General features: G+C 37.9%; 1 protein-coding gene across 2 annotated transcripts in view; it reads right to left on the reverse strand.

Moving 5' to 3' along the window:
- Positions 1-25,242, reverse strand: part of col11a1b (collagen, type XI, alpha 1b) — an 86,445-nt gene that overhangs the window by 39,618 nt on the left and 21,585 nt on the right. For both annotated transcript variants that reach the window (XM_079244037.1, XM_079244036.1), the window contains exons 5-29: positions 24,032-24,160; positions 18,119-18,208; positions 17,219-17,317; positions 14,691-14,990; positions 13,644-13,709; positions 11,888-11,929; positions 11,450-11,512; positions 8,890-8,964; positions 8,317-8,400; positions 6,919-6,975; positions 6,382-6,435; positions 6,228-6,281; positions 5,843-5,896; positions 5,662-5,715; positions 4,886-4,939; positions 4,739-4,783; positions 3,937-3,990; positions 3,795-3,839; positions 2,848-2,901; positions 1,967-2,011; positions 1,613-1,666; positions 1,473-1,517; positions 1,130-1,183; positions 1,005-1,049; positions 42-95 (exon numbers count right to left, since the gene is read on the reverse strand). In XM_079244037.1, coding sequence (XP_079100163.1) covers positions 42-95; positions 1,005-1,049; positions 1,130-1,183; positions 1,473-1,517; positions 1,613-1,666; positions 1,967-2,011; positions 2,848-2,901; positions 3,795-3,839; positions 3,937-3,990; positions 4,739-4,783; positions 4,886-4,939; positions 5,662-5,715; positions 5,843-5,896; positions 6,228-6,281; positions 6,382-6,435; positions 6,919-6,975; positions 8,317-8,400; positions 8,890-8,964; positions 11,450-11,512; positions 11,888-11,929; positions 13,644-13,709; positions 14,691-14,990; positions 17,219-17,317; positions 18,119-18,208; positions 24,032-24,160 — 1,770 coding nt within the window. The remainder of the gene's footprint in view (positions 1-41; positions 96-1,004; positions 1,050-1,129; positions 1,184-1,472; positions 1,518-1,612; positions 1,667-1,966; positions 2,012-2,847; positions 2,902-3,794; positions 3,840-3,936; positions 3,991-4,738; positions 4,784-4,885; positions 4,940-5,661; positions 5,716-5,842; positions 5,897-6,227; positions 6,282-6,381; positions 6,436-6,918; positions 6,976-8,316; positions 8,401-8,889; positions 8,965-11,449; positions 11,513-11,887; positions 11,930-13,643; positions 13,710-14,690; positions 14,991-17,218; positions 17,318-18,118; positions 18,209-24,031; positions 24,161-25,242) is intronic.

A 25,242-nucleotide genomic window follows, 5' to 3' on the forward strand; every position in this document is an offset into this window, starting at 1 on the left:
CCACAGAGCTCAGCTTTTTCCTGTTAGGAAGGTTGTCCTACCTTGTCACCCTTGATGCCCATGTCACCTTTGAAGCCAGGAAATCCATCTTCTCCCTGCAGATTAAAATGTTATTCTTGACAAATAAGCAATTACAAATAAATAAATAAATAAATAAAACCAACCAATTCTGTAAATATTTCCTACATCTAAACTTTTAAAATGTTAATATTTAAGTGATAGAATAAGATAACAAGAGAGTTTATTTTGGTGATCAATGCACTCCTTAAAAATGGTCTATATTTATCAAAGCATTAGAGAACAGTGCGAGAGATTAATACTGACATCTTGTGGCTAATTTAAAGCAGTGCTTTGGAACATTTGCCTGGTTGTATCTCCTTGCCTGTGTTACTCTGCTGACACCTTGTGGTTTAAACTCAGAATGCAAATATAACTCCTTTTCTACTTTGTTGATGAAAACTACTTTTTCTGTGTGATATTGGTTGTATTTTTTTTTGGACAAAACATGACACGATACTCAGACAATAAATTACAATAAACTAAATATGATTTACTAATGCTTAATGTGAAACTTGGAATTGGAGGAAAAACATTAATCCAAGTGGATTTTGTTGAATGAAATTTGTATCAAAGTAGAGATGTTTGACAAAATGTTTAGTTTTTTCATATCATCTCACTATTCCTTTATTTCCTAACAGTGGAATGGAGTATCTACACAGAGCTATCAACAAGTAATGCCCAACCAGTTCTAAAAAAACCAAACAAAGGCAATGGATCAGTCTGAAACTGCCTCACAAAACAACATCACTCCAGTTTAAAGTTTCACACTCCATTACAGCTCAGTGGCACAAGGACTTGATTGCCTGCCTGAAGGGGCTTTAATAGTTTTTCCACTTGTTGGATTCAAAGGAAGCCTCATTTGAGAAGTAATTACAACTTAAATGGGTCATTTTCTAGAGGACTAACATTTGTCAGCCACGATGATGATAAAGAGGAAGACTTACCTTTTCTCCTTTGTCACCTTTAAGGCCTCTTATCCCTTCAGCACCCTGGAGAGTGTGGTAAATACCGTCAGAAGAAAATAAAATAACTTGCTCCTATTAGTATTACCGTAATCATCATCACTTACTTTCACGCCACGGGGCCCAGGATAGCCAATGGATCCCATAGGACCAGGAAAACCCTAGGGTTTGAAGAAAATAAAATATATATAAATACTACTTGAAATTACTCTTCTTGCCTGTCATAAACACAAGTTGTGTTTTGCTTTGAATTGGAGCCATTTCTGAAATACAGAACCAAGTAATTTGGCATAAGCAGAGACACCCAGGTCAGTGCAGTGTGTTTCCATTCATTTTGCTTCACAGTATATACATTTTGTGGTCATTTTAAACGGAGCCCTGACACATGTTTACCTTCTGTTGTGCCACTTTGGATAAATCTATACAACCACTGAATTAAATTGGACTTACAGCAGCTCCTTTCTCGCCGGGAGGACCCTCTTTGCCTGGGTGACCCTGTAAAATTCAGATTCAAGAATTTTAGAACTTTGTCATTTAGATGTTTTCCGAATGAGAGAAACATGAAAAAGGCATTAGATGTTGCTGCTTACAGGGGGGCCATCAGCACCGGCAAGTCCAGCCAGGCCTTGTTTCCCTTGCGGTCCCTTACAAAGAGAATGTGATAAACATGGACAGACAGTCAGACAGACAGATATATGCTTTAAAGGTTGTCATATATCCCCAGAACCACAAATTCAAAATGCTTTCTGTCTGACAAGTGCTCATGTTTATGAAGTGCGCATACTTTATGTGTGTTCCTGTGTTCAGAGAAATCATTTACAGCATACAGCTCAGCCACAAATCTGCAGAATCACTTATGGGGTCTGGACTGAAACATGCACTTATCAGGGCTACAGAGTTGTGGGGGAGGACTTAAGCAGTAACTGGGTTCCCTCTTCACTCACTTTTTCACCAGGAGGCCCAATTGGACCTTGAGGACCAACAAGACCCTGAAAGAAAAGGAAACAGAAATGTAATGGCAGCAAAAGGAAGGGGCACATAAAGAAGGCGTAAGTCAGTTTTAAGGAGACCTGTTCTTAAATTTATGAAACTTGTTTTAGTAATAAAGCTGTTTCTAATACATCTTTCTTTTATTCATAAAATTAGTCTGATCTGATATGTAAAAGGGAGGTTTTTTTATTCTCTGCAGTCACTATAAAGGCACACCTTTTGAAGACTTGACAATTCAATAAATGAAAAAAAGAACTAACAGTAGTTAAAATAAGCGAGCTGTGTCTATGCTTTCATTAGAAACCACCAATGCTGCTTCAGCCAGGTATAACCAACACAAATAAGTTATTTATTTAACCCATATACCATCAGGATAGCCTCCTGTTAATGCTTCCCAGGTTAAGTTACGCCACCTGGTTTATAGTGTGAGAATCAGCAGGACTGAAACTCTTACCTGGCTTTGCTCATTTAGCTTGTGATATTAAAGACGACCCCAAAACGGTAGATACTGCGATTAACTGGACTAAATACAGTCAGGTCAAATGCTACCATGAATACCGATGTTAGCCAGACATAAAGGAAGATAGTTTTTTCAAAGAATGTTTATGTTCCCTTGAAACATTAAGTGAAGGATGAAAATGGAGAAAAGAGCAGAAGAGGAGCAAAAGACAATGAAGCCGATGGAGTTTTGATGTGAAAAAAGAAAAACAAGACATCGTCTGAGATTATAGTACTCCCTATCGCACAACAAGAGAGACAATTTGATAAAGACTTTTCATATAGAAACTGATTTGAAAAAACAAAACAAAACAAAAGAAAAGAAAAAAAAACTTACATGTGGACCAGGTAGACCTTGTTGCCCAGGAGGCCCTGGTTCTCCTTGTGGACCCTGACAGGAGAAACGTATTAATATTTCCAATAGGTTTAGCCAGTTCAATTTTAGAGATTCTGTCAAAAACTTTTATTTGTATCAGTATTTATAAAATCAAGCCAGATTTAATTCATGGAGCTAAGGATGTGCAAACACTAAAACATCATAAAGATGATCCAGTATGGTGAGTCTTTCTTGCTCTGCTGCTGACACAAAGTCAGCAGGGAAGCTTTGATCAGACAACAGACAAAAGCTCTGTGAAAACATTTACTGCAGTTGTTACAAAAAAAAAAAAAACAACACATGATCAATCTTTTTAAGAGAGAAATTTGGGTTCTTGATGCAAATGCAATCCCATTGTAGCAAATAATGCCTGAAAACATCCTCATGACTGTTTATTATTAAAGCTTAAACTCGTGGGAATCTCTGCAATAGTGGATATTTTCAAGTTTCCTTTTTTATCTCATTCTTCTGTTTAAATTATGTTGAGGTAAGTTTCAGCCTCGATGAAGTTGAGAGAGAACACATTTCTATTGTTCTCTACCTCCAGAACAGCTGCTAGTTTCTTTGGTTTGGTGACTCAATTACCCCATACAAAGTATGGACCTGTCAAAACTGCCTCCTGCAACTGCCAACTTCATCTAACAACCCCAGAAAAATCTGTTTGTTTTTTATTAAATGGAAAAAGAAAAAAGACTAATAAGACTGCAATTAGACAGACTCACCCTGCTTCCATCTGCAATCTTTATTCAATAGCTGAGTTATGACCTGCCTTCTTGTCATGCTAAGTTCATGTTAAAGGTCACTGAACTGCAATGAGGCAAGCCCATTGACAAACTTAGCTTAGGTGGTCCTGACAAATCCGAGTTTCTCCTTTCTTTTAAAATAAATAAAACATAAATATTTCCCACCATGTTTCCTTTGGGACCGGCTTGCCCGTCAAGTCCAGGAAGACCCTAAAGAGATCAGAATTTTGCAATGAGAGTTGCTGTTGAGCAAGAGTCACATAATGGGAAGCATTGGGATTGACTGTTAAAGGAATAGCATACTTACACGCTGTCCTGCAGGACCAGGAGACCCTCGGGGGCCAAGCAAACCTCTAGGACCCTGCATAGAAAAAACAGAAAAGAATGTTAAGGGAAGTCATTAAACCACACCGAAACACAGATTTATGATAATTGGCCTTAAAGTGTGCACACTCTTTAGAAATTACCTTGCAATAAAACATGACACATGGTAATATACTGCTCACTGGATACACTAACAGTCCCATGCAGTGACTCTTAATGATTGCCCTGAATATGTGAAACACCGCCCCCATGTGGTATTGCTTGGAAACTGCAGGTAAAACGCGCAGAAGAAATTTGTTCCTCAAAAGTCAGCACAAATACTTTGCTCTTTCCCCTTACTGCCAAAGTGTGATGAAAGGCTGTGCAACCGCTCATTTAAAAAAAGACTATGCCATTTTTGGGGTAATACAAGGAGCGAACAATTTCTCATGCAACTCCAAGGCTCATTTAAACAGCACTTGGCAGAATATGGAAATTTCTCACAGATAATCACAAAACACCACATTTCTCAGCTCTATCTTCTGATCCACTGTGTAAAACCATTTTGTCTTGGCAAAGTTTACCTTAGAAAAGCAATGGTCCTTTCAGAGAAGAATCTCATTACAGTTTTAGGGAAGAGCGGATGGCATGTGCTTAAATAACTACAAAAATAAATGCCTAAAGCTGTGGGTAACAACATCATGCTCACACTGTCATCAGTCTGAAATGTTTGCTACGGTGATGATAAAGCATTTGGGTATATACCCAACCTTTATGTGGCATCAGGTTACAGTAAGTATACTCACACTCTCTCCTGCCACACCTCTTTGTCCAACCTGCCCATCTTCACCCTTCGGATGGACAGAATGTTTTTAAACATATTTAGTATGTCAAGTAATTTTAAAGATAGTTTAGAGCAGTGGAGGAAAGACGGTGGCTGAGGTGCTGCTTACTCTTGGACCATCCTCTCCTGGAGGTCCTGGAAGACCTGTGGGGCCTTGTTCCCCCTGAAAAGACAAACATCAGTGAAGATTAGGAGTGGTAGAGTCCAACAGGCTTCATCCATGTACCTTAGAGGGAAAACGAACCCTAATTTGGAGTTTTTGAAAAAGTATGTCAGCCAGAAATTTGGAAAACTGACACTGCTTTTACAGCAACAAAAATAGGCAAAAGGCCACCTTTAATTTACAGTAGGCATGGTCACCACCACTGGCATGGAGCTACAATATATGTTTTCCCTCTTCATAGGGCTCTATAAGAAGTGCAGTACCTCTGGTGGCCCTGTAATTACTCAGTATAGGATGAAGCTTGAAAGCCTGTCTAGAAATACTCCTCTGTGATCTCTGAGTCTCTTTTTGGACTGAGTGTGTAGGCCCAGATTTGACAAACACTAAACTCAGCATTCTTCATTTGCCTCCAGGCTTGGTTAAAGGCTGCTTTAGTGATTCTGGTGTTTGCCCCACCTCTCATAACTGGGTCAAATGCCCTAATGAGTTCCACTGGTTCAGAACTCACATCTGTCAACACTGGAGAGTCTATGAGATGGATGGAAGGTCACCTTTGAACTATCAGTCAGCCTCAGTGCTGCTGTAGGGGTAGGCTACAATCCAATCAAGTATTTAGACTTAAAATTAACAGACAGTGGATATTATTTCTAAGACAGAAGCCTTTATTGATGTTTGTACTTTGACCTTGAACAAAACACGATAGTTTCTCCTCTTATACTTACTCTATGTCCCTTTTCCCCTGGAAGACCCGGGAGGCCATCAAAACCTCGATCCCCCTGAGAAAAGGCAAACAAAACACAGATTTATCAATGCCTACTAATAAATATCTTCATCAAACTCAGTAAATCCTAGGAAACATTACGAATATGGCCTAAATGACATGCAGCCAGGGGAACACTTTACCTTGGCCCCTGACTCGCCTGGCATTCCTCGTGCACCATCAGCACCGTTGCGACCCTGAAAAACATGCACAGATCATGTTAAGCCACATGACAATCACATCACAAAAGACAACGTTTTTCTCATGTACAGCTCTGCAGTTTTCCAACTTTCCTTAGGTTACATAAACATACATTCATGAATGTAAGCAACACAGAGTGGTATAATTGGGTGCAGATGAAGGACTTCAAATAGGGCCATTCTTAAACCTGAGAAGATTCTGGGCTGCAAATTAAGAGTTCTTATTATTGTAACATAAAAAGCCTTCAGGATTTTAAAATATTTCTTTCAGTGTTATTTTTCATAAAAATAGATTGCTATAAAAATGAGGCCTTTTTATTGTTTTTACCCTTTTTCCTGCTTTTCCTGGTGGACCAGTTGGACCCTGAAGACCTCTAGATCCCTAAAATGAAGATTTACATTTTTTTATTTGTTGAGATGTTCAGACAGTACAAAGGTTTTTACTTAAATGGAAATACTGATAAAATAGATGCTCCTCTCACCTGTGGCCCAGAATCGCCGCTGTCACCTTTAAGTCCAGGAGCTCCAGGACCTCCCTAATGAAAAGAATCAACACACAAATGTCCCTTTGGTGAATAAATACATCTTCGATAAACTCAAAAACTGTATTTTGTCATCTCATCATTTAGTTTGAAAACTTGAAAAGTCTAGTTTAGACTTTATAATTCAAACACCCAGAAAGCAACATTTTAATTAGCATTAATAAGAAGTTACAAATTCAGATCAATATTTATTTGTCATTTGAGAAAAATGGGATAACACTGGAAACTAAATAAATTCTTAAACTGCTATAATCTCACTAGATCTACTGAGAAATCACTAGGTACCATTCCTGCAGTATTAGAACAAAATGTTCTCCCTCAAATTCCTTTAATCATTCAAAAACAGATCAGTTTCAGCATCTTTCAGCTGTAAACTTCAATTACATTTCTTACAAGTTGTAAAACTGATGGATGGTAATGTGAGTCATGTATGCGTCTGCATGTAAATGTATGTAAAACAAAAACAAAGAAACTCACCACAGGACCGGATCTTCCTGTCATGCCCATTGGCCCTGGAGCACCTCTCATTGTCAGCTGTGGATCAGACCAAAACAACCCATAAACCACACTGTGCCAGTACCAGCTAGGATTAAGCAGAGAAACAATAACTTCCATGCTGCATACTGAAGTGGTAAAGCAGTTTAAATGGCCACTGTATCACTGTGTGATCTTGACATCTTTTCATGATCTAAAGGTGCTACTATGTTTTAAAGCTACCTCTAAAGAATTGTCCTTACTTTATGTCCTTTCAGTTGTTTCTATGATTAAACATCATAAATTCATTGAATAGCTTTATCTCTATTCTCAGTATTCTAACAAGAACATTTGACAAAGGATGCATTTAATAAAACAGGAACAGATTAAAATGGTCAGAACTGGTTTAAAAACCATAAAATCTGCAAAAAAATTTAAAAAAGGAAGAAAAAACACCCATAAATGTTTGTTATTTAACTCCTGTGAGGCATAAGGCCTAACTGTGTGCAAACCATATTTTCTTCCTGTTCACAGTTTACCACTCCTGCCCTTTTCCTGTCATATCTGACCGCAATGCAGAACAGCCAGAAAAGTTGTCTGGAAATTATTCACAGTGTGATTATTCAATGACAAAATTTTCAAAGTAGCAAATCAAATCATGCCCTAAAGCGTTCCACTCAAAGAGTCAACCACAGAGAACAGGAGGCACATACAATGTGGGCATTATGCTTTGCTTTGTTTTGCATGCTTGGAGAGAACAAGCTAATACAGAACTATGGAAAACATTTTTTTTTTTTTACATTTTCCCTTCTTCAGGCCAAACTCGTAGTAGGACGGGTTTGGTATGGAAAGGTGACAATGACTTTCTAGACATTACTAATCACCAGTCCTGGCAGCCCTTCAGCTGCATTGAGCGTTCTAAATGTGTAAATATGCAGTGATTTTGCAACACATAATGATTTCCATGTGTTCGACAAATAGATCACACCTTGCTCAAAGCACTAAAAAATCAATGTGTTTTTAACCAGCAATATGGTTTTCTGACCCCTGAGTGGGTGTGAACATCTGTTGTGGCTTTACATACGACCAAACCAGACACAGGTTTGTATTGTGGAATCTACACAACTTATATGATGACTGGAACTCATGAATAGCCATTTTCCTTTATAATTCGCTACTTCTATTGAAAATATGTCTTTTATTAAAACATGAGTTTTATAATGATGCGAATACATAAAATCTTTGATTTTTTTTCCACCTGCTTTTTACATCTGCTTAATTAAAGTGCAACTTCTGAAATACAATAAAAGAGATAATATTAAAAAAATATAAAGAAACAAATATAAAGAGAAAATAGTCATTTAAATAGTGTGCTGGGGCCAAATTACCACTGATACTTACTCTGGCCTGAGCTAGGATGGCCTGAGCTTGAGCTTCCTGCGCTGTCACCACAGGTCCTTTGTGTGCTTCACCCCCTGCACGGAACTGAAAGCCACAAAAATGAAAAGAAACACAATTAAAAATAAATAGACTCGTCTTGCTTTTACAGTGAGACATCTAATGGTCACCCTGGTGAGTGCTTTCAAAATTTTAAACCTGTAAAACCGTTCCGATGCCACACACACACACACACACACACACACCCACACACACACACACGCACACACACACACACACACTCACACACACACACACACATACACATACATGTCCACTCATACAAATATGTGTCACTGGGTGTTTCAAAGCCTCCGTCAATGGTTCCACTCCATTGAACTAGCTGACATTTACAAGGTAAGTGATTTGTAACCCAAAGAAAATAGGGTTGCGCTCCTTGGCCTACTGGTGATGCAATGAGGTAAATGCACAAACTGGAGTGAGTTCACGGACTAGTGCCTGAGATGAAGGGCGCACAGTATGTGAGGAAAATAAGACAGACAGCCGAATGGGCATGTGGAAAGCAGCAGGACTTACTGGAAGCATCAGAATGGTACCTGGAGGCCCAGGGACACCGTCTGAACCAGGAATACCAGGACGTCCTGGAGGACCCTGAAGAGAGAGAAGTGCAAATATATCACTTCTCAGAGAGAAATCCCAGCATGAAACCGCAATTGCTAAGGGCAAAATCCTAATTAAATGAAAGAAAATCTACGTTAATTATGTTAATCATATGGACACAAACTTAACTCAGTAGAGTTGTGGAAAAAACATTCGTTCAAATCATAAGTTCCTGCTATGTAAACTTGTGATTTACTATATCGCATTGCTAGAAACCATACACTGAATAAAATGTAAGTCATATAATTCACCTGTGTGATTATCTTGCTATTTCTCTACAACCCTTAAAGAGGGTCTAAGTGAATTAAAAGACCAGAAAACAGCTTCAGTAGCAACAAAATAGAGGCTGAATAACAAATCTGTCCACAAGGAAGCCCTTGTTGATAACAACAGTTTAAAGAAGAAAATCTTTTTGTTATCGTACCTTATTGTTTCTTACCCACTAAGAAGAACACAGCTGGGGATTCCAAGACAAAGCATATATTTGCATTTAGTTGGCTAAATGATGCTGCCTGTGTGGAGTATCTGAGTTTGCATAACTAAATGCCCGGGGAGAAAATTTTGCTCATTAAAATCCTTAATAAAAAAAAAAAAAAAAAAAAAAAAAAAAAATTCAGAAGATGAAAGAAAAATTGTGAGCTACCAGAGGAGAAACTATGATACCTGCAACTAAAATGATGAAAAAGTGCAGCTATTTGAAACAAGCTCCGAAAGGAAATGATTCCCCATAGATGTCAACTCAATCTGTTGGTTTCCTTATATAGGCTATTATGAATTGGCCTTCATTATGTTTTCCCCTCTGTCTGTAAAGCGTCTTGAGATGGCATTGCCGTGATTTGACGCTATATAAATAAAGTTGAATTGAATTGATGTCCCTGTTTAAATGCTAATCTTTACACATTTTAAGAATTTAGTTTTCTTTTGGTCTATTTAGAGACAGTTAAACTAATACAAAGAGCGACACAGCATCCTTTTGTACTCAGATCTGTCTCCTACACACCACTCCTGACTTCTGACTTTAAAAAGCTAAAGATGATGACCAAAGATATCATCCAAATGCTGAACTTAAGGCTACAAAACAGCACTCACCAAACAAATTGGTAACATCCCAGATCACATATCTTTTTTTTTTTTACACAGTCTATGGTTATTATATGAATTTAAAATAGACATGCTGTTTTTATGATGGTTATCTGAGGCATTCTCAGTCTGTCTGTAACAAATTGGGCGCCCGTTTATCCAAGATTGTGAGATATTGCAGGCAGTCCGCACAAGGAGCAAAACTATTGTATTAATACTTGTCATATTGAATAACAACAGTATAAAATTATAACATTGTACAATTTTGGTTAAATATAGGCATCAGTGTATTATGAACTCCATCAAACCTAAGCAGTGCACACTGCTTTCAGGGAAACCAGCATCTGCTTAGCAGTCTTGTAGTGTGCAGCAATCTCATACTCCCTTAAATTCATGCCATGTGTTCCCACTTGCTTTTTTCCCAGCAGTGGTGAAATTTCTATATCCATTGATGGGATTGTGAGCATAGCGGCATCTAGTGTTAATGATGCTTATACATGGCTGGGAAACTGGCGTTTGAGTGGAAAGAGAAATGAGCTGATCAGACACTGCGCAGGCGGATGCTACGCAAAGGAAAACCGCAAAACTACACTAACCACTCACTCCTAATACCCCTGTCAGTTCTCAGCAAGACAGTTTCTTATGGGAGGAAATGAGGGGAGGGGAGACTTTTGAAACCAAAAATGTTTTTTTTTTTTTATTGTGATTACTTAACCTCATAGAACAATAAACCCTTTTGTCCAATGATTGCACTAGAGGAGGCGGGCTTTGTGTAATCTTTGCTTGGTAGTTAAATGGTTAACTTACAGAGAGAAGGTGGTAAATGGTGATGAAAGAGGGGTGCAGGGCATCCCCTCACATTTGGAGAAAAAAAACAAAAAACTAACAAGCTGAGATCCAGCTTTATAGCCGGGGCAGGGACAGGCACTCATTTTGTGGTATCTAATCAATCAAATAAATGACTGGAGTCCCACAGTGCTGTGGGGGAAAAAGGGGTTTGAGATCTTCAGCCTCTGCATATTTCACAGCAACAACACAGCTGTTTCTCAGAACTTCTCTTTGTCGGTTTATTGACAGTTCGTGGGCATCTCATTTCCCTGAGCAACTCCTCAAACTTCCCTCCTACTGCAGTAACAAGCTGAGCTGAGTTGCATTATTTATTCCATGTCACCGAAACAATGCTCTGCAGCATGGTAGTAGTGTGTCAGTCTGTATATGCTAATTATGATCTCAACAAACATTTAAGAACTTATTTAGGATCTAAACTTATTGATGGAAATAGCTTTTCTCTTTGGTTAGGTATTGCATTTTCAACGTACAGTTTTATACTTTTTATAAAGTTCTTTTTTAAAATACATCTATAATCAGCTGTAAAATGAGGCCAGTCTTCACTCACCCTCTCACCAGCATCTCCATGGGCACCAGGGGGTCCTTGCAATCCTGGGGTACCAGGAAGACCCTGAAACCAGAGGTACATACACTTAGCATATTATCCCAAACTACTCCTAACCAGTTTTTTTTTTTAACCACAGCGGCTTCATACAGAGCTACACATGCAAATGCCAACAAAGACAGAAGCAAAGACATCAGTCTGAAAGAAATAAGCCTCAAAATAAAAGCAGCCACCAACCCCCCCCCCCAATTTCTTTCTCTTTTGCACACACAGTCACAGACATGCACGCTTATGCACAAATACACATTTTGACAGTTTCTCCCAACTCAGGCTTCACTGGCGATCAGGGCTGACTGTCTTTCCATAAAGACATTTTTTCCCTCTTTAACTGTTCTCCATCTGTGGAAGGCAGACAGGAGTGTGGGAGAATGTGATACTCACTGCTTGGCCAGGGGCTCCTTGGGGTCCTTCTATAAGCATCCCCTGCAAAAGGAAAAAAGTGGATACAGTAGCATTATAGGGCAGCCTGTAAATCCACAGGCAAGGAAGAATAGGGGGGAAGAAAAAATAATGGAGAGGACAGAGTGTGCTTTGGGTTTTGAGGTTAAGGATTTGACTTACTAAATGCTAACAATACTGCTGCTATGTTGGCTGGATCCTGTAATGTGTTTGTGTTAGATTTGGTGGCACGCCTGTGGTGGTATAGATGCTAAGGGAGGATCTTAACTGCAGCTGCTATTCCAGTCAGTGTTTAGCCGTATAACAGCATAAAATAACTCTCTGAAGAACTTCTCTGGCATTGTTGCTCAGTAGGTGTTTGCATTTTTTTGTGTCCGTCTGATAAAGATGAAGTCTCATCGGGAGGAAGGATAGATCCCCTGAACTCAACTGCACTGAAATAAAGAATAAATTGTCAATGGGATTTTGTTCAAAGGGTAAAATTGAAAGTATACCTCAGAAAATATGAAGCAAATCTGACTTAGCACTTTTATAGCCTAATAAATCATTCAGTAGAACTGAAATGGGAAGCAGACAGGCTAATTTAGAAAAAGAAGCACTTATCCAAACAACTTTCTTAGCCAAAATGCTTCACATCTCTCATTGGTCACAGCATGCAGAAATGATTAAAATCACAATAGCTCTTTTTTACTCCCTAAAATTTAAACAGGAAGCCTCTTAGGTTCATCGTGCCTCAGCTGTAGCTCCAGCTTTGCACGTTAGCTGGATAGCTAGCTTCATAGATACGTCAGTGATAAGTAGTGAGGAAGATGTTCTATTACATCATCGTATTTGAGTTGTTGTTCAAATGTGTTATTTATTTAGATAGATGACTACACAATTAACAAATAACTAGTTGATTTTCTTCAAGCTTAATTAGTCTTTTACCTATTTTGCTAATGAGCAACCAAGTGAGTCTACATGAAATCACCTGGCCTGGTCACTTGAATCCACGTGGATTTTACGTGGCACTAAAAAAACACTATAAATGTATATTTTTTTAAGCTAGATAAAGTGACGAGGAGAATGATGAGGAAGGCTGGAAAAATGGGAGGATAGAAAAGGAAGATAAAGAAGTTAATTAAAGAAAAAGGTTATAAACTATAATTGAAGGATCTACAAGGACTGCCCAAGATGTCATTTTTCCCGTGTAAAAGTAACAAAGTTGTCTGTTTTTCTGAAATATTAACCATCATGCTGACAAATACTCCTGGCCATAGCCTTGTAATAGACATATCATAAAGAAGTAATTAATATATTTGGTCTCTGTAAGAAATAAACTCAAATGAATAAACCTCTGATACATTCCCTGTTCGCTTAATCAGGTATGTTGAGGTCAAGTATCAGCACATTCGACTTTGTTCTGCCAGCTGATTACCCATAGTAAATCTACTAATATTGATCGTCACAAATTAGCTAGCTTTGGGTTTATTCATTTGGAGCCATTTGAACTAAGGATTGTCAATTGTGGCTGCAGTTTCACTGAATATGGACTATATGTATGGGGCCAGATTGTGGCAAGAAACAGACCAAGGTGAGTTAAAGTGGCCAGGTGTGGGCCATTGTATTTAAGCCAATGCTGGGTGGTTATTAATCCTTTGCTTATTTCCCCTAGCATGCAGGATTTGGGCCATTATTGAGTTTTTAACCCTTGAAACAATGTATCAGTCGTATTAAAGCAGATGGTATTGATACTTACTGGCTCAATGACAGCCGGTTCACCCTTCTCCCCCTTTTCTCCCAGGTAACTCTGACTACTATGCACCTGAAGACATATGACAGTGAGTTAATTAATATAAGTATAACTTTTATCTTTACAGATACATCCTCTGTGTGTTGAATTTAAAGATATGAATGGTGCAGGAGATGTCCTGCCTAGTATCAACTTTCAATAAAAACAAAAAAAGCACAACAAAATGCTACGTAATGTAGTGTTCTATTCTAACCCTAAAAGGTTGGATAGAAAAATACTTGTACTAGCCATATGCATTCTTCCAGCTTGATGTAAATAATCATTTTATTTGCAAAAAGCTATAATTTAAGATATTGCCTTCTATTGACTTCTATTTGTCAAGCATCCTTAAAGCAGTCAGGTGAACTCTGTATTAATATAGAAGTTGCTTCCAGACACTATCCACACAATGACTTCACTTGAAAAGAATTCACAAACCAACTATGAGAATTTTTCCAAAACCCACTAGACTGCACAGTTTAGGCTTTAGAGGAAACCGGTATTTAATAAAAAACTTCATAGAGATGGGCTGAGATTGCAGAATAGCAGGACAGAACTCAAGCCAACATCCAGATAGCTACTGTGTCACTTCCTATCTCTAAAACTGATAGACGCTAGCTCAGCAATTTCTCTCTGGTTGTCGAGATGGATTTGATGGGAAAACATTTACTAAGACTTTGTCAGTCACCAGAAAAACCAAACAGATTAGTGGTGGAATCTCCACAGATCGGCATGTTTCTGATAAACGGTAGAGGCCACTGAGATCGAGAGGTTATAGAAGGATCGCTTGTGCCAACAGCTGGGCCAACATCTGTTTATCTGTAAAGGACAAGGTGTGTATTTGTGTTGCACGCTTGTGTGCAAAACACTTGAAACTTAAATCACTAAAAACAACAAACGAATAGGGCAGCACAAGCAGCCTGTCAAATAAATATCATCAGTACCTTCCACATCTTTTCACATTCCTGAATACCACAACCCTGATACTTGACTTCTAGCCTTTCCAGCACTTACACTGCTCTCTCTGAAGTCTGTTTCTGCGGGAACTGCCGGACCAAACTCCTCCTCGTACAGGTCAGGTGTAGGCTTGGCATCAGTGGGGCCATAATCAACACCATCACCATAGTCGTAGGGTTTATCTACAAACTCTTTGCCATATGTGTATTCGTATTCCTTAAATTCTTTCATGTCAGTGGCAGGATCCACTTTCTCTTGGGTGTCCACTGGTCCAGCAGCTTCTACAGCAACAGTGGGGTCCACACCGACCTGTTCCACACCGGTGATGTAATCATCCACTATTTCCCCTTCATAAGTCTGGGATCAGTCCAGCCGTTGGAAACAAGTGAGAGAAGAGAACATGGAGCTGTGGTTAGTGAAGTTTAATCATGTAAAACAGCTCAAATATTTTATGTGTGTGCATGTTTTTTTTTAATGGTTTTGAATCAGAGCCAAACATTAGCAATTAAAAATGGCCATTTAGCTCCAACTAAACGTTTCAGCTTAGTTGTGTACACATCAGAGTAACAGCATTAGACAAATCCACATGTGAAAATCCATATATTTTAGTGATTGCATATTTGCGTCAAAAATATATGCCTAAAACTGTTGAAGATCAAATTGTTATACCAATAACACTTTTTAAAAACCAAAAAATAAGGTTGAAGTCATTATAAAAATGTAAATCACATATTATGTTGATGGCAGAGTAATATGAATGATGTATTCTATAATCTATCATTTCTTTGATTCTCCAGAAGCAAAATACAAATGTTCATGCACACACATTGTGAAGAACTGTTGCACTGAGTGATCTGCAAATCAGAGCTGAATGTATAAAACTGTTTAAACAGAAAATAAAATCCTTAATTTCACAGAATGGAGTGAAAAAGCAATTGCATGGGAAGATGTACAAGCAAGCTTTCTACAAGCTTTGCAAACAAACTTGTTGAGGGATAAATTTTAGTGTTAGAGCTGCACAATATATCGCCTGAGCATCGTCAAATCAACGCACGTGTGTGCAATAGTCACGTTGCAGATCCTGCAATATAGGAGGCAAATAAACCCAACATGTTCTAATCAGTTTCAAAACAACTTGACACACAAACCTTTATGGTGAAACATAATTCATGTATTAAGATTATTGAGCAAAACATTTACCCTGTAACTTGTGCAATAAAAGATAGTAAGAATAACTGTGAAATTCAGACAAATTCCATAATTGTAAATTTCACATAAAATGGAAGATGAAGTCCTTCATCATGCAAGTCTGTTCAAAATTCTGTAAACAATTCTTATATTTTTCATATTGCACTATATATCAAAGGGCTAGAAAATTTTGCAGTGTCATTGCTTTTTTCAATCTCGTGCAGCCTCATTGAGTGTTTTAGTTAATGCATTATTCCTTATCAGTAACTCATGGGAAAACCTTATAATCAGAAGGAAATATCCACTCCTCACATGCCAGGTTTTGTTAGTAGGTTCTTGAAGCTGCTGTTTACAACTTCATTGATCAATTTGCATAAAGTTGAGAGCATGGTTCAAAACATTTTGTAGGCTCTCTTTAAAGTCCAAGTCATCTGACAGACATTTCTACGCTTCCATTTCTAAACCAATAGCAAATCAAGTACATTTTTCAAGTATTCATGTACTAAATGACTAATTGCACGGTGGTAGGATTAAGAGCTGCAGCCTTTAACTAAATCTCCAACACACAAGACCAACACATGTTTCTGGTGAAGAATTGAGAAACAGAATGAGTGTCCCTGCTGTACACATATCTGTCTTAGTCCTCCTCAAGGTAGACCTCAATAAAATCTGCAGTTGTTTGTCTGGCAGAGAATAGTTTTTATCCTGTTTCAGTTCAGCTGTTGAATGTTCTTCATTATCTCATGTTTTATGTGATGTTTGAACACAAATTAAGATGACATCTGCCAAATTCAGGATGTGGCAGACACACAGGAGATGTTTCTGTCTACTGATTTTCCAGCAGTTACAGTTTATTGAATTAAGCTTTTCTGCTTTGGTCTTTATCCAGACATTGTGTGATCAAGGCAATTTCTCATGAAAACAAAGGGGTGAAATGTTTGTTGTCAGTGAGGCTTCATATTTTTTCAGCCTCCAAAGACAATAACAGAAAAAATATGAGGTTTTGTTGTTGATCCTTTTACAGATATACACTTATTATCTATACCTGCTACCAAGTTTTGTTGGAAATATGTTTAAGCAACCAAGCCATGCCATCAGTATTTTGTCACAATCAATCTGAAAACATTTGGCTTCTGTACTAAAGGACACAGCACATTTTCCCCACTTGGTAATATGTCCAGATAAAAACACAAACAGTTTACATATAAAAGAAAAATGTGTGACAAGCAGAGCCTCAACTGTTGGTCTTTAATGGCTTCACATCTGAATATTTCCAGAACAAAAAAAAATAGTTAAAACTCTCATATCTGCAATCATATCAGTAGAAAATGTGTCCTGTGATCTTGGGAAAAAAAAAAAAAAAAAAAAAAAAAAAAAAAATTATGATTTTAGTTTACCTGGCCTTGTTCAGCAGTCTCTGTTGGAGTTTCTGGCTGACTTCCATCCAATGTGGTGTAGTCGTACTCACCAGTGTAGTAGTCTCCACCCCCAGTTGTCTGAAATCAGAGCAAGTTTCAGGTAAGAAATGCACTTGTTATAATCAAGAACTCGTGATAATGCAGACATACCTGCACCACAGTCAGTTTAAAGGATATCATTATTCTCTACACCTGCATTTTATTGTTATAGAAAGATTTATTATGTGAAGCTTCCATGAATAAAAGTGACAATAAAGTCACACAGAAAATGAAGTTTTTAACCCCACTCTTGTTTGAAAAAATGTCTTACAGGACAAAATCAAAATCAACTTTTAGACATGTGCTTGGATGAGTTGATTTGAGAAGCTAGTATTAACTACAAGGAGATGTTTACTATTAGATAGCAGGGTCTTATAGGGGCTAATATGATCTTCTCTCTAGGTAAAAAGAGTCAGTTATAGGGACTGGGTCACAGTGCAACTGAGTGCAGGCTGCCATATTTAGAGACTTGGCCCCAGAAAAAGTGACAGGGAGACTGCTCACTATGGCAACACTGCCACTAACTTCCTTGTAACTTCTGCTAGATTATCATTTCATGGAATGCAAAGAATTGGTTGGGCCTAATTTGACATAATCATGAATATTTACTGATCAAACAAAACATTCCAGAGTGAAATAATTACAAAGTTGGCAAAACTCATATTCTTAAAAGTCTGAGAACACATGCAAATAATAACTACTCGACAAGGACTATAAGCAAAGGATGTAGTCTAGGAGGACTAGCAGAAAAGAGTGCAAGAGAGAGCCTGATGGAATAAGAACAAGAAGTAAACTGTTCACAATTCACAACATTAGCCATAATATCTAGTAATGTGTTACCTCAGTCTTTGCTCCATCAGTTGGGGGAGCATCAGTGGTTATCTCCCCTTCATTGTAGTCATAGAACTCACCATATTCATAGTTACCGTACTATAAGAAAAACCCAATAAAGGGCAGTTAGTAGGTGCCATCATGTAAACAAGGAAGCACAATGTCTAGAAGTCATATTGTGCATCATTTACATGGTGTGTGAGAACAGGCTTCACGAAACAGTTAAACCCAGAATTTAAACCATCTAATAGATTACAGTTATCAAGTAGTGTCAACATGCTACTTTAAAAGGTAGCGTGGTTCAAAATTGTGCATTCATATTGGAAAACTGAACAGTTTTATGTATGGATGTTGAATTAATGTCTTCCTAAGTCTCTTAGCTTCACATGAGAGAAAGTTTATGTATCCAAGCAAACGTTAATTAAGAGTAGTTTGCTTTAAATGGGATGTTAGAGGATTCATGCAATGCCAGTGAAAACATATCTGCCCCTGCTCCTGTATGCCAACAATGGCCTGCAGCTCTCATTAATGGCTCTTTAAAACAAAAGTCTCATGCTGTTCTGACTTACTGCATCATGGTAAATTAAGGGGAGCACACAGGTTATAAGCAGGAGGCAAAAACCACTATTGTCATACCATATGGCTCTTAAAAATGGTTTAGGTTAAATATTCTACCCATTTTTTTCAGATTTTTTATGTTATTCAAACACAATACTGTTTGTTTGGTGCATCATGTTGACGTTTATTAGTTTTTAGTTGAATGTGAATTTAGCCAAACTCATAAGGAGGTGAACTTTATTATAAACAACCCTAATTTCAGACTGATGGGAATTTGCTTCCTTTCTTAAACATCAGAACTGAAGCTTCCAGCGACTGTTTTAAATACTAAGTACAACACAAATGTCTTTTGATGGATATACTTTTTTTGTCCACACATTAAAAAGGGCTTTTTTTGTATCTCTTTACTTAGTAAACTAATTAAAATTTGCAATATTTTGATAAATTCCATAGTGGCATATGTGGGTATTTCTCTGGTGAGAAATTCGAACACTGCAACTTTTTATGCTTTTTTTATTTTTTTAAACCTTCAGTTTTCTTCCATCTGCTGTGTTTCTGTGCTGCATTGTCCTCTTCTTTGTTTCCCCTCTCTTTCTCTCCTGTTCTTCCTTGAGTCATATCATTACTGTCATCTGATTCACTTTTCTGTCTCAACTATCTTCTCCAGTTAGTTTATGGTTCGTCTTGTGCTGAAAAGGCAAAAATTAATATTGACAGTAAACACCAGCCCATTTCTATTAGATGGCCTATATGCTGGAGCCACACCTTTAAAATCTGCTGGTCATAATACAGCCAAATAAAAACAGGTTCTGGAATACAAACCAGAGCAGGGCTCTTCTCTAACCCTGTGGCAAACAGGTAATGGCAAAAGGATGAAGATTTAAATAAAGGTTTTGATGAGGCCGCCATGCAGGCAGAGACACTGACTGGGAAAAGGATGGCACAGCTGAGAACCCCTTTTTAAAATTCATTTTAAAAAAGAAATGTTTTAATTCAATGAAGAAATTAGCTTATTATTAGAGCTAAATGTATAATCAGATGTTAAATCTGTAAAATCAAACAGCCAGTTATGTTTTCCAGTATTAATATAGAAGAACATATAGAAGTACATTACATGCTCCATTCACTGATCCTTCGGACCTCTGAGGTTTACCTAAGTGAATGTTAATTTACACAAAATATCTAAGTTCATTTCCCCAAGTCATGCCTTCCTATCCAGATCCAGTCTTCTGATGGTAAAATTGTGATTTTGTAATATATAATGCCCTTTAGCAAAGATTCACATAGTATCTTTAACTCTTCATGAAAACCTGATCTAGCAGATGGAGGTTGACAAAGGCAGATGGGAATAAAGGACATTTCTGCCAAATAAGAAATTCTTTCACATTCTGTCACCACCTCTCATGATGGGATGAGCTGGGAACGTCTAAAGCCCTCTTTTATGTACCTTCAGACTCCCCCTGCCCTTCAGTCTGTCCCTTCTGGAAGCATTGAAAGACAATCAACAGATTCAGGCGTTGACCTCAAGAGGCATGTCTCAAATAGACCCAAAATGTCTGTGTTCCAATTGCTTCCATTTAGAAAGCATACTCTGCATATTCATTTGTCAACCTAGCAGCCATCATGACTTGTATTGAATGTTCTAGACCAGCTTAGCTTGATTTAGTGTGGTTAAGGTTTTTTTCCTGCCAATATCTCCCTTATAAGAAGTTGGTCTTCTTCACAGTAGAATATATCTGATAGGAAGCTTGATTGTAATACAGACCTACTGAGGTCTACATGCATAAAGGATGTCAGCTAAGGTGGAGCTGAGGTGGACAGAAGTGGAGTTTTACAAAGTGCCCCCTTTAAATCACAGCCTTTAAGGGGTGTTTGTCAGCACATTGTCAAGAATCCACATAACACAGTCTGCTTCAGACCTTTGTCAATAGATTTTCTACACTGTCAAAACAGAGGCAAGGTAGATTATGTTAACACAGCAGCCCCTGATATGCAATACCCTATCAGCACAGGGATAAATATTAGTCCCTTGACAACTGCTAAGCTCATAAAAATAATATAAGATCCACTGTCTGCTGTAATGCTGGCCTGGTCTCTTTTCCCTGTGTACCAGAGGGAAAAAGGTCACACATGAGAAAACCCTGGCCAGACGAACAAACCTGGCTGAAAAAGAGACAGAGCAGGAGATGATCCAGGAGAAATACAGATAAAGTTAAAGAATAAAGACAAGAATATAAAGTTTTATGTTGGTTGAGATGAAGGCCTTCACTCCAGGCTTAAATGAAAGACATAAATAATGAAGTGGGCTCATAAAATGAAAGGTTTCCCCTTCCTGCTACTGTATCACTCCATCTTTCTTCTTTTTAACAACTGCAAACGTTTGGATCATGACTGCAAAGATGGCATGCTTAAGCTGAAATGGCATTATTCTAGAAAAAAGTCACACTTTTTTTTCTAAGGAGTTGTAAATATTTGGCCCTGAGAATAATTGGTGAATAAACGAAACAGATGCAGTGATGTTGTGCAGGAGTAAGCAAGTTTGTAAAATACTTAGTTGGAATGTAGGGAGAACATTCCTGTTTTAACTGTACATAAACTGACAATGAATAAACCAGATTTACAATATTCTTTAAGCCAAATTTCTCCCTGATGTCTATTTAGAATCCAAAAGCTCCTTATGTTGGCAACGAATAGTAACTTAATAATGAGGCAATATTTTCCAGGACCTGTACCCACTGTACGGCCAGTACTTTTCAATAGAGAAGCAGCTCCGGATTTTTTTTTTTTTTTTTTTTTTTCTTTCTTGTACCAGAAATCTAAAATCTACTTTTCCAGGTAGTGGAAGTCTTGCTGGGGAAGGCAGAGCTTAAATTTCCCTGTGAGTCTGGGCAGAGCCTGCAGAACTCGTTAGTGATATGAATCACACGGCCACTCCAAAGTGGGCTCAGAGTTCCAGGCAGGGAAAAAAAGAAAAGTTTCCGAGGTGAGCTCACCAGTTATTTTGTGAAAAACTTAAGGAAAATGTCAACCAACAGAAAGGCTCACTCCAGCAAAATAACAAAAATATTAGGATGAAGGGAAAAATGAAGTTTTGACACAAAGCCCTGTATTTCAGTGACTTAACAGGCACCAAGTGATGATTTTCTGCCAGTGGCGATGAAACTACAATTTTACATGAAACTATGTATTTTGATATGTCAGTGTGTTTCCACTTGTAAAATCCAGACAACAGAGACAGATCAGACCTGACATAGAAGCAAAGACAAGCTGTTATACCCTGAAGTGTTCATAGCAGTCCTGCAGGACTGTTTATAGAACTGTTCACACCATTTTCAGAAAATATTGTCTTTTGTTTTTCTCTTTGTTTATTTCCAGTAAGACCAAAGGCGCACCAGATTAAACCAGGACAAACAATCGAAATACAATCACACAAACAGGGAAGTCTGAGGCATTTAGTGGACCAATATGAAACAATATGTATGAATTAACCCTGCAGTACGAGACAACTTCTGTCTTTAAACATATCACCATAACTTTCTACTTAATGTTAAACCTCAAATATAATACTGTTTATAATGAGAAACTCCCCTTGACATATTGCACATTTCATGATTTATTTGACTGAAAGCAAATCAAAATACAGAAGCAGTTCGAGAAAGGTTATGTGCATGATTTAATAGCTTAAAGAGACACTTGTAACTGTAACTTCTACTAATCGTTTTGTATGATGGCATCAATCTATCACGTCATGACTGAGAAATTTTGGCTGATTCTTAAAAAACTCTAAGTTCCTTGAGGTTTGCACTCATGCATTTATGCACAGCTCTCTTAAATTTCAGTCGGGTTGAGGTCTGGACTTGGGGTCATGGCAACAGAGTGAATATTTTCTTTTTCAACCTTTCTGTTGTAGACTTGCTGGTTTTTTTTAGATCATTGTCCTGTTGCATGATTCAGTTTATGCCAAGGTTTAGCTGTTAGACAGATTTCTTCATGTTTGGCTCTAAAGCCCTGAGGTATACAGAGGAGTTTAGAATCAGTTTGGTGACTACAAGATGTTCAGCTTCTTAATCTGTAAAAAAAAAAAAAAGCCTAAATCATCAAACCTACACCCCATGCTTGACAGTTTGTATGAGGCGTGTTGATTTGCCAAGCATCAAACTGTGATTTATGACCAAACATTTACACCAGCAGATATTCAGATTGACCCATAAGTCTTGTGGTTTGCTCAGATGCACCCAAGCTAAACTGGCAATCTTTTTCACATTGAAATGACTCATCAAAACAAGCCATTCTTGTTTAGTCCTTATTTTTTTATTTTTATACTTGCATCTGAGATGGTAATTTAAGCATTTTCCAATCATTTTCTCACCTTCGGTTGAACTTGATAGGAAGTCCATTGCTGGAGAGATTGGGAACTATGCCAAGTGGTTCTCTAAGTGAAGGATTTTTTTTATTCTAGACTACTTAGAATTTGTTCAGAATTAGCTCAAGTGCATTTGATTAACAACACCTGGTTGTTGTTTAACTTATTAATTCATATAAATAAGACTATGTGTGCACTTAGTCTTTCCCACACAGCTTCTGCATTTTGGCTTAATCTTTGTTTTATAACAGATGGCACAGTGTAAAATCCCTGTGTTGCTTTGCATCTGAAGTTGTTTTTATCCAATTCAAAGACCATTAAAGAATAATTTTTGTTTTTGTTTTGCACTGATGCACAAAACCCTATATACCAGAGGTGCCCAGGTCCCGTCCTGGAGATCTACTATCCTGCAACTTGTAGATGCAACCCTTCACCAATACACTTGAATCAAATGAATGGCTTGTTACCATGACATGCGGATGAGAGAATTGATTTAATTTAGGTGTGTAGGAGAAGGGATGTATCTAAAAGTTGCTGGATAGAAGATCTGGAGGACAGGACTTGGGCACATTTGCTATAACATAATGAATGAGTCCTTAAGATTTACTATTAACGTCTACAATAATTTAAATACCTTTGCTATTTCTAAATGCTTCTATTTTCCTTATTCATTCACTGAATTCAAACCTCCTGTTTGTCTTTTGTTAGCATGTGCCTTTTAGCTTAAAACACGAGAGTATAAAAATTCCTTCCAAATTCCTGTAATTATCTTTCCTAAACTTCATCTCTTCCATTCAACATCCGTGCTGTAACCTCCCTCCTTTTCCTTACAGCAATTATTCCTCCATCCTCTCTTTTATAACACCATCTGTAAAATCCTCCCAAGTCCTCCCTTTACGTTCCACGTCTTCTCTTCTTTTCCCCTCCCTTTGTGCAACCATATCTTCCTGAACATTATGGAGATTATCCTGATATCCAACACAGCCCCTCCAGAGACTGACCTGGTCCTCAGGTTCCTGAGCCTGTGGGGTGTCGTGATGACTGGGGGTTTCACAGTCAGGGCTGTAGTGTTCACAGTAGTCATAGGCTGCCCTTGGGTCTGCCACGATCAGCAGCTGCTGGATGTCTCCCTGGAAGCGAAAGAGAAGAGTGTAAGCACACCAGACATCAAAGCAAAAGTACCACGGCACATTCCCACATCACTGGTATCTTTTATCGTCAACATATAACAGGGAGTTTGCTGGATAATCCACAAATAGGGATTTTTCCAGTTGGGTTGGCAAACAGAGATTGGGCCTTAACCACAACTGCAATGGAAAAGCAATTAAGAGGATAAAAAAAAGAACTGGACTGTCCACTTCCCATTTGTACTTAGGAAGGAAACATCAAACTTTACTTAATTCACCCACAATTGCTCCATATGATTTAAAACTGTTTAAAACAGGTGCATTGTTTTGAACAGTATTCTGAGGGCTTTAACAGTTTTTGACAATTCAAGTTTTAGCCACTGTGAACACACAAAAAACTGACATTCAATGAATATTTGGACATGGTATAAATATATTGTGGACTGTAATTAACTTATAGGCAAGTGTTTATTCTATCATTGAGTTGTACCAAACTGGCTACTAGGCAGGTTTTATGCAAACGTATTTTGGTGCAGGGAAGCAAAGTAACTACCAATCATGTACTACAGTACAAACATGGTGTTGGGGGAATTTAGAAGATCAGTAAACTTCATTCTGGCCTTTTCTTGCTCTACATACACAAAATCAGGTCATTAACTTGTTAAGAAGAATAACCAGCCTCTTTTTAAGCTTCCAACCCGATCAGAATGTTTGGCACAATGTTTGGAGGTCGCCAACCTATGACCCAATGTCCTGAACGTAGCCTTTTGGGTTAGCAAAAACATTTCTAAAGTGCATACACAAAAAGTTACACAAGATGGGAGGTAAATAAAAGGAACAGCAACAAAAACCCCAAAATAAAACAAAAAAGTCTAACCAGTTGAGTGTCCAGGAAGTGTGCATGTGCTCCCTCTTTTTGATTGCCCAAGGTTGTGAAAAAAATGTGTCAATAAAACAAGAAGACAGATGTTGAATACCAGAGGCAGTAGTCTCTAGACTGTTTATTATATACAAGTTTATAGAATGAATCAAGGTTTCAGGAGAGTCTGCAAGCTTTTAGAAAGAACTACTCTACAATCTCACTC

The sequence above is a fragment of the Telmatherina bonti genome (assembly GCF_933228915.1).
Source record: "Telmatherina bonti genome assembly, chromosome: 7".
Classification (NCBI taxonomy): domain Eukaryota; kingdom Metazoa; phylum Chordata; class Actinopteri; order Atheriniformes; family Telmatherinidae; genus Telmatherina; species Telmatherina bonti.